Genomic DNA, 14,608 nt, shown 5'->3' on the forward strand with positions numbered 1-14,608 from the left:
ATTTGTGATTGGTCCAAAAGTTCTGCAATTTGTTTGGTCTGCTTGATTTTGTAATGAACAACGTTGCTGATTTCTGGCAAACCGTTCAGCTTCTGACAACTATGAATTGGAATCCAAGGAAAAATTCCCTGTCAAATCACTTATTAACTTTGAGTGCTGTTGCTATCTGCTGTCACACCTTGTTCATGCCTCACCTACATATTTGATTCAGATGGCTTTACTACATCTCCCACAGACATTAAACTTTTGTTTCCAGGCTAATGCTCTAATGTCTACTTATCATCAGCAGTTTAAGCATTTGATTCTTGGACACATCTTTAGTTGAAATTGTCATTTTCACAGCAGCATTATGGAGAACAATTGATTCTTTTAAGTCAATCAATATTTTCAACATGAAGGTAGTTTCTGTGGCATCAATGTTTTTTTCAGAATCATCAGAGATAGCAATTCTCCAAGTCAATTCCTAAGAAAGAATCTTCACCATCTACGGACAAATCAGGGACAGGCCCCACATTTCCAGGATTGTAAATTAAACTACATTTTAAATTAACTCTTTAGAGAGGGACAGGTAATAATTTCCAAATCAATACATTTTTCTTTAGCAAATTGTCTGGAAAGAAAGTCGTGTCACCTGCCAATACCTTTATGAATAATGATTTGCTTTCCTGCCGCAGCAGATAAGAATGAGCACCTTCCAACTTTAAATAGAAAACTTCCAAAATTTCCTGCACTTGAGTAATAGATACTGAAGAAACGATAGATTTGTCATTACTTTCACTCAGCGCTATTGCTTCTTGAGGAATATAGTACACCCTCCAAAATGCCACAGTTTTTAAATATTGTTCTACCTCCACAGCCCAAATCACCTATCAAACATTGCTTCATTTTCTCTCGCAAATTTCATAAAAGTCTGACTTAATCCTTCACTAAATTTCTAAATTTGTGCTCATAATTCTTGGACACTAACTCAATTGACATTGAGATCAGTTATTTTCACAGTATTTTAGTCACCAAACTGTACGTTGGAAAGAGATGTATATAGTTCCAAATCCTTCCTCATGAAAAATGGTCCAACTTTCTTATAGCCTTTGCAGTTTCATAGTAATTTTCTCAGATGATACAAAATACAGTTTGATTCCTTCCTCACTGAACTTACAGTTGATTTGACAAAGAATATTCAGTACATGCCCAAGTTAAATTTGAGTAATCCTCAAGTTTTGCTGTTAGCTCCTGTTCAGCAGAGGCAAAACCTTTCTTTATCCAGTTCTTTTTTTTTGCTGAAATTCAAGGTTTCCCATTTCTTTTTCTCTTTGAAATTCAAGAACAAGATATTGCTTCTCTCTTCTTTCTTTATTTTTCTCGTTCAAAGTCTTTACCTTCCTGATTACACCTGTAAGTTACTTGCCCTGTGCACATGTTCTTATGTACATGATCCTGATATTCCATTTTGCCAATCAAAGAGTCAACATCATCATTGTTTTGTTGTTTAGCCTGGTCCAATGGATTCCATCCACTTGTTTAGCAGAGTCAAAGCAGCTGGGCCATGATGGGTCAACACTTTTCTAGTGAGGGTCTGCTTTACTTGAGGTGGACAGTGACTGACCATTAGGATGTTATGGCCTCGACCATTATTACAGCCAGGCATCCTCTGTGAAAATTGAATTGGGCTATTCACTCTTAACCACACTCTTCCATATTGTGTTAACACTCCACAGTGAAACTGCAGTGCCCCCACATCATTGTGCCACCCTAGCAAAAAAATTTGTGGAGAACTTGGACTCATCAAACATCAGAGATCCCCTGCGCAAAATCCTGGTTGAGTTAAAATAAATGTACAGTATTATGTTTGGCACTAGCTTGTTTGCAGTAGTTGTAGGACATCGTTAGGCATCAGTCCGCTCCACTCCAGATTTATTATTAAGTGTAATTACCTTAACCTTCAATTCTCCTGAGGTACCTACAAGGCAGTACCAGTGGGCTTAACTTTAATGTAACTGGAATAATAATCCAGAAGTCCAGGTCAATGTTTTGCGGATATGGTGGAATTCAAATTCAATTAATAAACCTGGAATTAAAGGCTAAACTCAGTAATAATGAGTTTGAGGCAATTGTTGTAAAAACCAATCTGGTTCACTAATAGCTTACACATAACTCCAAACCCACAGTGGTGTGGTTGACCTCTGATGCAGCCTAGTTAATTTTTTCAGTACATGGACAACTAGGAATGGGGATCAAATACTGGCCTTGCTAGTGACCCCTATGCTCATGAAAGAATAAAGAAAGTAAGAAATCAGAGGAGTACCCCTTGAGCCTGCTCTGCCAGTCAGTAAGATCAAGAAATAATCTTGGCCTCAATTTTATTTTCCACTCTAATCCATAGCTCAAGAATCAGTTATGCCAATATCAGGTCTGCCACCCTGCCATTGAGCATTGATTCCACTGGCATTTGGCTGGTCAGGATCGGGGGAACCCATGTAATGTACATTGCTTAGGGGTGGGGGTGGGGGTGGTGGCATGCAAGGAAATAACCCATGCCACTTGAGGTGAATCTTTGGTGCCCAAATTTTCCATGAGCTTAGGGAATTCAGTGTCAGTCAACCATACTGGAGGAATGTGAGTTGGAAGATTGTTACCAAGTCCCAAGACTCCTTAGGACCCCAATGCAAGGGTAGAGCTGTGCTTTCTTACAGCTCTGCCACATTCACCTCAGTGCCACTTCTGATGCTATATTTTGTGTGTACAATGCAGAACTTTGCTCAACACAAAGCTTTTATTGAACTAAACTTAAGGTGTCTGCCAAATGTATGTGTGCCTCATGATGGTGTAGAACTGTGAGCTTCCACTAAAATAAACAAAGAAGCCAGCCACAGGAGAAACACTGGTTAAGAGAAAATGGCTGCAGCTTTTCTCCGACCAGCTTCTATTCAAATGACAAGGGATATGAGGCAAAACTGGAATTTCTTCCATGTACAGTGGCAGAATTATGAAATAACAATAGAATTGCTGTGCAAACCAGAAGTTATTAATCACCTGACATTTACAACTGTTGGGAAGAGACGATTTCAAAATGCATTCAACCATAAATCTCTCTAAGGAGCAGAAAAACATGGCAAAAATTTTAAAAGCTTAAGAGACACACTTTGAGTTCCAAGTGAAGGTTATGTATGAACAGTACATATTCAACATTCGGGACCAAATTGAAAAATAATCTACTAATCAATACATAACATCATCAACTCAGCTCACAGAAACCTGAGAATTTGTGCAATTAAAAATTATCTAATTAAAGACAGGATTATATAAAGCATGAGTGATCCTAAAGTGAAACATGTTAGAGAGGAGAATCTTACTCACTGGAAAGGATTGAACATATGCAGGAGCACTGAGATTATAAATCAGCAGCTAGAGTCTATACATGGCAGAACAAAGCAGGCCCTGTGTTTTGCTGACAGATCCTCCAGAAGCAAAGAACTGAACAATCACAGATAAAGGGCAGGACACAAATGCGGCATAGGACATCGTACAAAGGAAAAGAAGGCAGGTCCAGTGTGGAGAAAACAGTGTTCTCACTGAGTAAATCTGAATCATTTTGCAGACAAGTGTCTGGCTAAAAGAAAGCACAACAAGAGGTACAGATGAACGCTAGAAAAATATCAGCAAAAGATTCCAATGAATCGCTCTACGCTATCAAGTTGGTTCAGCAAAGCAAGTTGGCTCAGTCAAGTTGATGGCTGAGACATGTAGCTGCCTCTTTGCATGAGAATGGCAGAATGGGAATATCAAGCCAACATTAAGTGTCAAATAGACAATCACGCAACATTGTGTTCTTCATAGGCCTTAGTGAATTGGGCAACATGGAGATTCAAAAGTAAGGTTGTGGCTACATGGTTGCACCATATCCTTCTCAAGACGAAAGATTAGTCTGTAAGCCCATTAATATGAATGAGGATCTAGATTTTCAGATCATAGATGGCAAACAAATGCCATTCACTTTAGCAAGAGCATATCTAAGGCTTGGACTGGTAACCCTCAAATGTTCCAAAAGAGATTTGCAATATGTTTCAGCAGTCTAAATCATTGACCATGAAACAGATCATATGGGAGTACAACAAGTTGTTTATAAGGTTAGGATGTCTTCTTGGAGAATATAATCTCAAAGTAGATGGGAATCCAAGACCAATTCAGCATCTGCCCAGGAAAGTTCCAGCTGCCATCAAGGCCAGCCTGAAAGATGAGATATAAGGGAGTGATCAAAACATGACAAGTTCTACAGAATGGATTAGTGGCATGCTAGCAGTGAAGCAACCTGGAAACCTGACCGTCTGCATTGTCCGAAAGTGTCTATAAAAGGTTCTGAAGAATGTTCACTAACCATGCCAACTGTAGACGAAATGTTGCCACAACTTCCAAATGCAAAAATCTTCACCACACTTGATGTGAAACATAGCTACTGGCAAGAGAAGCCGGATGAAAGCTGCAGCTTTCTAACTAAAGTCTGGACACCTTGTAGGATATATGTAGCTTGTAGATATGCAGTTACAGTGACAGTTAGACAATTGATGATGTAAAGTAGCAATACATTTATGAATATAAGCTTCAATTTGCATTGAAATGAGACCCATGCCACCTATGTGCCCTCAGAAGCTTTTCTTTTTCATTTCCCTCCAACCACATGGATTGTGAAGGGCTATTTGTGGCTGACAACTTATGACCTGGTGCATTGCCGGGCTTTAAATATAGCACTGGGGGCAAAGGTCTTGCCAATAGCAAGTGCTTTTGCCATTGCTGAGCATAAGATGGTGCAAGTGCGGCACCATAGAGGTGTGGCTCGTATATAATGGGGTAAGCAGTGTAAAATTGAATGGGATAACTCACCAGTTTCCATGAAGGGAAACCTTCTATGAAACTGTCTGAAATCGATGCTTAGCCGATTTTTGTTAAAATTCTTGTGTTGAACATAAAAATATGTTGTACACATGAAATAATCTCCTTATGTGGCTCAATGTCATTCTTAGTTTTATAATGCTGTTGTGAAGTGCTTTGGGACATTAATTACTAATTATTGTTGAAAAATACATGTTCTTCAACTTCTCATTCATATGTATTATAAAATTGTGATAATTAAGCCTGCTAAAGCAACTTCTAAAAATTTTTCATCAACATGAAAGAAAAGTATTTTCAGTGAACTTATTTACTGTCAGTATTGTCAAATGAGTTACTATTCTATATTGCATAAATTGTGCAGCTCCAAAAACACTTTGGATGAACATCTTGTGTGTGTTCCAACCAAAATTTGGAAATGACGACAACTTGGATTGCAAAATAATAAATCTGCCAAACTTGTATGAAACTGCCAGAACATTAAAACTAGATTGTCAAAACATTTTTCAGTGCCTTTAACATTTTAAAACTGGCAAATAGAAGGCCCTGAAGAGTCATTCCTCTAGCGTATGTCAACAATGTTTTTGTGATAAATTTCCTTAAATAGACAAGAAATCTAAATGGTGCTTGATGAAAGTTTTCAATTTCAGACACCTAACTGGAGATACAAGGGCCTGTGAGGAATATTATTTTAAATACCGTGAGTGGAATTAACCATGAACTAAATGCTGACAAAAATAATGAAAGGGAGGTGATCAATGGCTTCAAACGAGATTGTATGTGCACTTGAGGAAATAAAATTAGCAGGTCTACAAGGATAAACTGGTGAATTACCCCACAGAGAGCTACAAAATGGATTAGCTACCATCTACCCACCATGGGCCTGATGGGCCAAATGGCCTCATTCAGTGCCATAATTACTCTGAGTCTATAAGATGATGAGGTCTGAAGGTTTTCTTCTTCCTTAACCTTCTTTCTTTAGCGATGATGTGCAGAATGCCATTCAAGTTAATTTGGACAATGATATAATGGAAGCCCTGGTGGTGACAATGCCCCAGCCAGTTAAAGATTGGCCCAAAGTTGACAAATATACAGACTATGACCCTCTGTATTTGTGAAAAGCCAGTCAGACCCACTTTCCTTAAGTCTTTCTGTCTGATTGACCTTGTCTTCACTTGGAAAAGAAAATACATGATGCCAGGTAAACATGTTAATCAGATTATCCATTATCAGGAGATACCCTAACACTGAATGTGGCATTTATCAATATATCCTCCAGTAACTAAGTGACAATGGAACCATTTCTATAGCTGCTGAGTTCTGGGATAGTAATATTCGAGACTTATGGAAGATGAATAGGCCTGAGAAAGTATAATAAACAAATGTTGATATTGAATTCCTACCATACTTTTTTCAGTAAGATGACTGAAGTACAAAACATGCAGATATTCTTATGATCCTGTTTGGTAAATGCACAGTTCCGCAATGACAATACCTGATTTTTTATACAGCCTTAGCGTCCTAGGCCTCCTCAGAGGAGTGTTATGGAACAATACTTAATACTAAGTCTTCATTTTAGGAAATATATTAATCAAAGAGGTGAGATGTTAGACATATTTTAAAGAAGGATTGAGAGGTAGCAAGGTGCAGTATGTTATGGAGGGAATTCCAAAGCTTAGGACCCAAACAGCTGAAGGCACAGCCACCAAAATGGAGCAATTAAAATCTTGAACATTTATGAGGTCAGAATTGGAGGATTGAAAAGATCTTGAAGGATATAGGCTGAAAGAGTTTATAATGATAGTAATGTTGAATGGAATAGAAGGAACAAAAAAAAAGACTGAAAATTATAAAATCAAGGCATTGCCATGCCAGGAACCAATATCATTGAGGAAATGTAGAGGTAATAGTTGGAACTGGACTTTGTGCAAATTAGCATATGGCCACCAGAGCTTTGAGTAAGTTCGAGTGTTTAGAGGGTGCATGAAGGGAGATGGACCAACAATGTTTTGGAATAGTCAATTAATTATCTATTATTATAGCAAAAACTAATGTACAAAATGTCATGACAAAATTCTGACTTAAAGCCTGAATTTTTCCAACGAATATAAAATGGATTAGTTTGTTCTCTAATGTTAGTGCATTCTTTAGGAGTACATTTCTAGATGGTTCAAAAAAGACTTAGTCATTGTTAAAATAATCCAATATAATATTAGTGTATTATGTTGAAGCTGAAAGAACTACTGAATAATAGTACTCTTAGCTTTTGGGACCAAGTTCATATGTGGGTTGCTAGCCAGATTACAGAAGAATGAACATTAAAAAAAAAATAATGAAAAGAAATCAGGTGCTGTTGTGGAACCAAATTCTTGGTCTCGAAAAGTGTAGCATAAAACAAGAAAATATATTCAATGATTACCTTGACTCATTCAACAAACACTAGATTGCTGTCCAACAGGTTTATTTACAATCACGAACTTTCGAACAGCTGCTCCTTTATCAGGTTAAATGACCATGATGAAGGAGCAATGCTCCAAAAGCTCGCGATTGTAAATAAACCTGTTGGTCTATAACCTAGTGTTGTGTAACTTTTGACTTTGTCCACCCCAGTCCAACACTAGCACCTCCACATCATGGCTACAACCAAAAGTCAACAACTACATTATTGTAAACTTTCAATGAGTTAGTTCACCAACACTAAGTGTTTTGTATGCACTATAAACTTCAATTGGGTTTTAAAGTTCAAAAGGGATGGAAATGACCAAAAGTAAAGAACTTTAAAATTCAATCTGTAAATAAACTATTTCAAATTCCCCTGCATCTGGATGACTTATTTCATCTAGTTTCACTATTCGTATGATGATTTCCCCATCCCCAGTCAATGGAGGCTTGGCATCTTATTTCATAGTCAACCATTTCCAGACCCTTAGAACACTTCCATCAAAAAGGTTTTATGGCAATATGACTGTGTTGTGATTACAGCATCTCTCAGTTAATCATCAAATGATTTAAACTTCCTGCCTTAGGGTTAACTTGTCATGCTGAAAATCTCTTCCCCTCACACTTCCTGCTATAACCATAAAACTGTGAAAAAGAATCATAAACACAGTAAGAAGTCCAGTGCAACAATAAATTGCTACATGGAATTTGTACAAGAGTTTCCATAACAGTTCATATAATTATTATCAGACCATAGCGTACAACACCCACACAAGGACTGCAACTGGAGAAGACACTGAATCTGCATCCTGTGAAGGTTGCATTGCACAATCATTTATATCTGGCTTTAATTACTAACATGTAGACTTAAAAGGAATTCAGCAATGTATACACGTGTTTTAATTGACAAAACACAAAACAGACACCCATATTCTGCACGTAGACAGTTATTTTTGTAAAAAATGTATAAACTGTTGCGATCAGTTCATATTCAATGTCAATATTTTTGCAGTTTCATTGAGAAAAATCAATGTATTTGCAGAAGACGTATTCTCAACACTGAACCTCCTGTTTCTTTTCAACATTAGCAATAAAGCTCCATGCCTATTCAAGCAAATCTTTGTCATAAGTCTGGTGAGAATCAAGATGAAAGGCTATCAGTTAGGTCTGGATCTGGAAATGCTGGGTTCTGGCATTCTCTGCTTTCTGCCATGGGGTCTCTAAGATTATAGTCTCTGCCTATCTCCAACAAAGATCAACATAATTAGGGTGAGGTCATGTGTGGGGCCCCTAAGCCAAGAGTTTCCTCACCCTAGCCTAACAGAAAAATACTCTACATGGAGCAGTTATGATGGGTTGCCAAAAAATGAAAGTGGGGCCAACTGAGGATCATGGTATGGACCCTTGAAATGTTGTTTAACTTCTAAAGGCCAATGGGACTATACTATTTCCTTATGAAGGTCTATTTACTGGCTCTGGAACTGCTTTCCATTGAACACTAAACTACAATATCCAGGCAAGACTGGCAGGTAGTCTCCCACGATGAGATTGTGGTGACATGTTTTATCAGACAGATATTGCTAACAGCCTGATCTCCCTTACCAACAAACTTCAAGAACAAATAACCAGCAAATGCATCTCAACACACAATGTAAAGAAGGCTACCTTTTACATCCAGCATGTACCATGAGTGGATATGAATGCAGTTGTATCTTCTGCTCCTAACCAGCCTTATGGCTCGACAGAGATTTAATGTTCTACCAAGAAAAGTGTCCAGGGCACTTTACACCTTCTCACCTGTAACCTGCTGGACTGGGAATGTAAAATACTGTTCATTTTGTTTAACTTTGTTCTTTGTTTTAATTAGACCGAATATAACTGTTTCTAGCTAAGTTGCCAATTTCATTAAGTTTCATGGATAGTTTCTGTCCCTGAGGCTTTGGAAGCTTTGACATGCTATTGTCCCAGACTGTCCTCATTAACTACCAACCCTGCCCCTATAGCATCCCCATGTCCAATGTTAGGTCAATTCTACTGCTACCCGTCACTCACTGGAACAATTCCCCACTGTCCAGATATCCCAGCAAAAGGCTGTTATGCACCCACATAAGCACTGTCAGTCTGGAGCTGTCTTGCATTGTTCATGGCATTTGACCTGGACTTAGTCTATAATGGGAAGTTGGACACTCACTTTTCAGACAGGCACCTGGGGCAACAGAGGAGGGACATCCTCTTATTCCAGGACTGGTAGAGAAGGCCACACCATCAGACTGTGCCAGCCTGGGCCAAAGTTGTCACCCAGTTCATCACAATCTCAGCTGTCTGGATAAATGCCCAACAGTGAAGGAAGAAGAACAATATCCTTCTCCAATTGGTCAGGGTAAGTGCCACCATCTTCTCTGTGCTACCTCACACTCACTCTGCTTCTGCATACACCTTCCACCAATGCTTAAGCTCTGCCCCTCTCAATATTACTTGTGACATCTTACCTCACCAACTCTCACCTCACCCAAACTCCATACCTCTAACCCTGCATGCCCTCTGAGCTGCATACTCACACACTTGGGAGACTTTATAACCTTTCCCCACCAGCAGCAGCTAACAGCTGTACCACACAGTTGTATCTCACTCATTCTCTCCCTTTCTCTCATTCCAGCAGTAAACAGCCCACAATAAGGCAGCAAGAGCCAAGATGGGTGGTGGATTTCCCAACATTCAACCTCTGACACCCTATGAGGAGCGGATCCTGATCCTGACTGCCCCATGTAGTCAACAGGCTGTGGCCAAGCCTCTTGACTGGCATCAGAGGCTGCCCTTGACTTGACTGAGGACTGCTGACAACAATGTTTGAGCTTCTTTCCTTTTTGTCTGAACTATAAGGCAAGGCATGACAGAGTAGCTCTGGCTGAGGCAGGGCAAAGCACAAAAAGGCAAGGCAAGGAACAGATGATTTGAGAATCCAAATAGGCTCAAGATGAGTGTGCACAAAGGCAGAAGGTGCAACCTGGTCGAATCATGAGCTGGGTGCCTGTCCCTACATGAGAAGTTTCCTTGCAGCAGTATTTTAATACCTAGTTGCCAGTAAGTCTGTAATACAGCTTTAAAGTATAGAAGCATCTGTCAGTGAATTAGAGAGATGCCTTGAGGACCCTGAGAGACTGACAAGTGTCAGCTGCCAGCATTCACTGGGGTTGGGGGGAGGTGGTTGGGGTTGGGGGGGTGTGTTGGTGGGTGCAGTGCAGGCAGCACCTCCGGAGCAGGCCCTAAGATTAGTTCCCAGATATCCAACATGGTGGACAAGAGGAGCAAGTTTTCTTTATTTATTCATTCACGGGATGAGGGCATCACTGGCTGGGCAGCATTTATTGTCCATGCCTAGTTGCCCAGAGGGCAATTAAGAGTCAACCACATTGCTGTGGGTCTGGAATCACAGGTCAGCCAGACCAGGTAAGGATGGCAGTTTCCCTCCATAAAGGACGTTAGTGAACGAGATGGGTTTTTCCGACAATCAACAATGGATTCAGGGTCATCGTTAGACTCTTAAATTCAGACTTTCTTTTTCATGAATTCAAATCATCTGGGTCTCTGGATTAACAGTCCAGCAATAACACTACAAGGCCACCACCTCCCCTCCCTGGAAAAAGGGATGTCTTTGGGGAAGGAGGGCTCATGAGAAGAAAAAGCAGACAAAGATTCCTCAACCCAATGTAAACCACAGGCTTCATTCCATGTCAATGCTTACTTGTTTAATATTATTTTCTCTTCATGTTTGTAATAACTTGATGCCAGTGGAATAAAGAATCCTTGCTTCATGATATTTGGGCTGTCTGTGTGTTCAAATCCCACGTTACAGTTCCATCTTCCCATGCTACCCATATCTGATAAAAGTCTATTGATTGATTATTCTTGGAATTGTCAAATTATCCAACAATCTAATCATTTTGGAGGAGTTAGCTCCTAATTTCACTACCAATATGAGAAGGCTGTGTCCTTATTTTATTCCAATTGGTCAAACTCTAAGATGTAAAATTATGTCCTTCTTTATTGAAATCCTGCATCAAAGGGAATAATTTATCAGTATCTTGCTTGTGAATCACCTTATTATTTGAAGCACCTCAATTAGTTTGCCTTTCAATTTTATACACTCAAGAAAATAAAACTCATTTTACTAAACTAAATAAACTAACATCCTCAAAAGTCCAGTTTAATTCTGGTGAATCCACATTGTATCATTTCCATTTGTGACAGTTTGATGTTGATCAGGCTTGATACAGCTGTAGAGACAAACAGCTTTCTAGACAATACAGCTACAGGGACAAAAATACCTAGGCGATACACCAACAGGAAGAAAACAGCCCTTTTATGTAAAACAGCTGAGGCAAAGAGCTGGCTAGGCATTACATCTAAGGGGTGTAAAGATCTTTCAAGGCAATACAGTTATAGGGAGCAAGTAGTTTGACAAGCTATAACACCCCAAACAGATTACCTGGCAATACAGCTACAAGGAGCAAATAATGCAGTCAAACAGCTTTACAAGTGATATGATAACTGGTCCAAACAACTTCACAGGTGACACAACTACAAGGGAAAACAGTTTTCCAGGCAATATAGCAACAGAGGGCAAAGAATTTCCAAACTATACAGCTGCAAGGGCAAATTGCTTTATACACGCTATAGGCTTAAGGGCAGAAAGTTATAAGCAGTATTGTTACAGGAGCAAAAAAAACCAAAGAACTACGGATGCTGGAAATCAGAAACGACATCAGAAATTGCTGCAAAAACTCAGCAGGTCTGGGAGCATTTGAGGACAGAAAGCAGATCTTTCCCAGCAATTTCTAAGTTAGTTACAGGAGCAAACTGTTTCTGGACAACATAGCTACCATGCCAAACAGTTTTACAGGTGATAAGCTAGATGAGAATAAAATGCTTGACATGGAATACAGTTAAAGAAAGGGCAAAAAGCTTTACAGGTGATACAGCTACAAGGAACAAATTGCTGTACAATTGATTCAATAATGGGGCAAATAGCTTTAGAGGTGATACAGCTACAGGGAACAAATTGATCCAATGATAGAGCTAACACAACCCTGAGGGCAATTCCAGGTGATATTGTTGCAGAGGGGAACAGCCTCACAGGTGATACAGATAAAGAGGATGAATAATTCTGCAAAAAATACAACTAAGGAGCAAATAGCTTATAGATTAGATAGTTTCAGGGGGCAAACATTTACATGTCATACAATTACAGGAGGCAAGTGAGCTTAAAGCAATGCTGCTACAGAAGGGGCAATCTGGATAAACTCATTGCAACTCCAAGGAGACAATAGCTGAATGGGTAATAATGGTTCAGTAGGTAAATAGCTTTATAGACAACCACAACAGCAATTGCAGACTTGATATTGCAATTCTTAAATTACATCTTATTATGTGGGGCTCTGCAAATTGGCAAATTTGCTGGAAAGCTTGACCAAGCCATCATCTTGTGTCAAACAATAATATCAACTGAAGCTATAGATTTTGAGCATTCTACAACGTTTTTTTATATTTTCATTGAGGCAATCAGTGCTTACAAAATGAATAAGTTATGTTTCAGACAAATATATCATTTGTTAAATTAGATCCCAACCTCAGGGTCTTGGTAAGACACTGTGTCAAGTTAATGGCGTTTTTCAAAAATTACATAAAGCAGCAACCAAGAAGCAATTTGTAATTTGTGTTTCAGTCACAAGTTAAACAAATGATGTATAAAAGTGCGGTGAGTTTGCTTACACAAGGTCTGCAATGAGTCTTCAAATCCTGACTAAAAGCTGGAAAAAAATGTCACAAATCATCCTATATCATAACAATTCAATGTTTAAATCAATTGAATTCATTGCCAATTAAGAAAAGTAAATAAGTATAATTTCAAATTGAATCCTTTGAAAATATTAAAATACTTCTTAATATATTTTTCTGATAACCATTTGATTATCTATATCCTTTTCAAATAGGTAACAAAGGAGCTCTGTTTTCTAACTGCTTGTAGCCAGCAAGCATGGTTCCAGGCAGCAGAGTCATGAATGTACTTGTTGCAATATAATCTCTTACCTTGCAGGCTGAACAACAAGAGACTGAGTAACATCATCAAGATTCGCGCTGAGAAATCCATCAGGCAGGAACACTAGGACGAAAAAAAGCCTCTCTTTTATGGTATTCAAAAGAACAAAATCATCAAATTCTGGTCTTTCTCTTAAATAAAATCTTTTCCCTGCACAGTTTTCTCTGTTCCGTCTCTTTCTCCTGCAGTCCTGACTGCAAACTGCCTTTGACCACAACTCTTTTATAAAACAAACCACAGGGTTTACTTTGAAGGTCTGGGCCTTTCCAAAAGAGATTCCTTAGCAATTATCCTGACTAAGATTTCTGGCCAAACACCCTGAGGGAATCTTTGCCAGGGAGGTGGGGGTTGTAGGCCTTCACTGCAGCATTGCTCCGGCTACATTTAATTCACTTGTGTCTTTAACCCTGAGATTAACAGATCACCAAATTACAAAGTAATAAGAAAACCTACAATAAAGAAGCTCGCCTTTAATTTTGTTAAATTATAGAGGCATAGCCACGATATTGAAAGATCTTTTAGAAATTAAAATGAAATTGCATGTCATGTGCAATCACAACAGCACAAGACACAGTGAACTTTCACTGAACATTAATTCAGACTTCACTGATAATTCATCAGGAAAAATTCACTAATCCCAGTGCACCACCGCGCTACAAACATTAAGAGTGTTCTCAACTCAATTGCTGATTGAGCTCAGCAATGGCAAGAGTAGACATTATGGAATTGATTTTACCACCTCTGCCAAAGGATAAGGAAAGATTAAGAAAAATCAGTACCTTAACTCACGGCTAATCATTGGCTCCAGCAAATATCAGGGTAAAGATGAGATCAAGTTCAGCTCAGCTCTATGGTAAAGCTTAGCTATGTTACTTGCCTTTCTTTGTAAAGAAAGACTGGCCACTAATTGAGTGATATCATAGAATTATGCAACATAGATGGAGGCCATTCAGCCCATCATGCCTGTTCTAGCTCCTTCAAAATGTTACTAATTAGTCTTACTCCTTTGTCCTTTTTACATTGTTCTACAAATATGATCTTTATAGTTACAGAGCCAATTTCCTTTTGAACATAACCTGCTTCCCCATTCTTCCAGGCAATGCATAATAACAATCTACAGAGTCAAAATAATTCTGAATATTCTCCACTAGATATTGTGGCAATTATCTCAAGTTTGTGCCTGTGATAATT

The 14,608-nt window shown here is 38.8% G+C and overlaps 1 protein-coding gene across 3 annotated transcripts in view; it reads right to left on the minus strand.

Moving 5' to 3' along the window:
* Positions 1 to 13,775, minus strand: part of fbln1 (fibulin 1) — a 150,879-nt gene extending 137,104 nt beyond the window's left edge. The window contains exon 1 of one of the 3 annotated variants that reach the window (XM_048607709.1): positions 13,408 to 13,740. In XM_048607709.1, coding sequence (XP_048463666.1) covers positions 13,408 to 13,468 — 61 coding nt within the window. In that variant the 5' untranslated portion in view covers positions 13,469 to 13,740. Of the gene's footprint in view, positions 1 to 13,407 lie in introns of all 3 variants that reach the window. The other 2 variants (XM_020534456.2, XM_048607710.1) reach the window with 2 other exon arrangements.
* Between the last annotated feature and the right edge of the window lie 833 nt (positions 13,776 to 14,608).

This window comes from Rhincodon typus, chromosome 18, assembly GCF_021869965.1.
Source record: "Rhincodon typus isolate 14 chromosome 18, sRhiTyp1.1, whole genome shotgun sequence".
NCBI classification, from domain to species: domain Eukaryota; kingdom Metazoa; phylum Chordata; class Chondrichthyes; order Orectolobiformes; family Rhincodontidae; genus Rhincodon; species Rhincodon typus.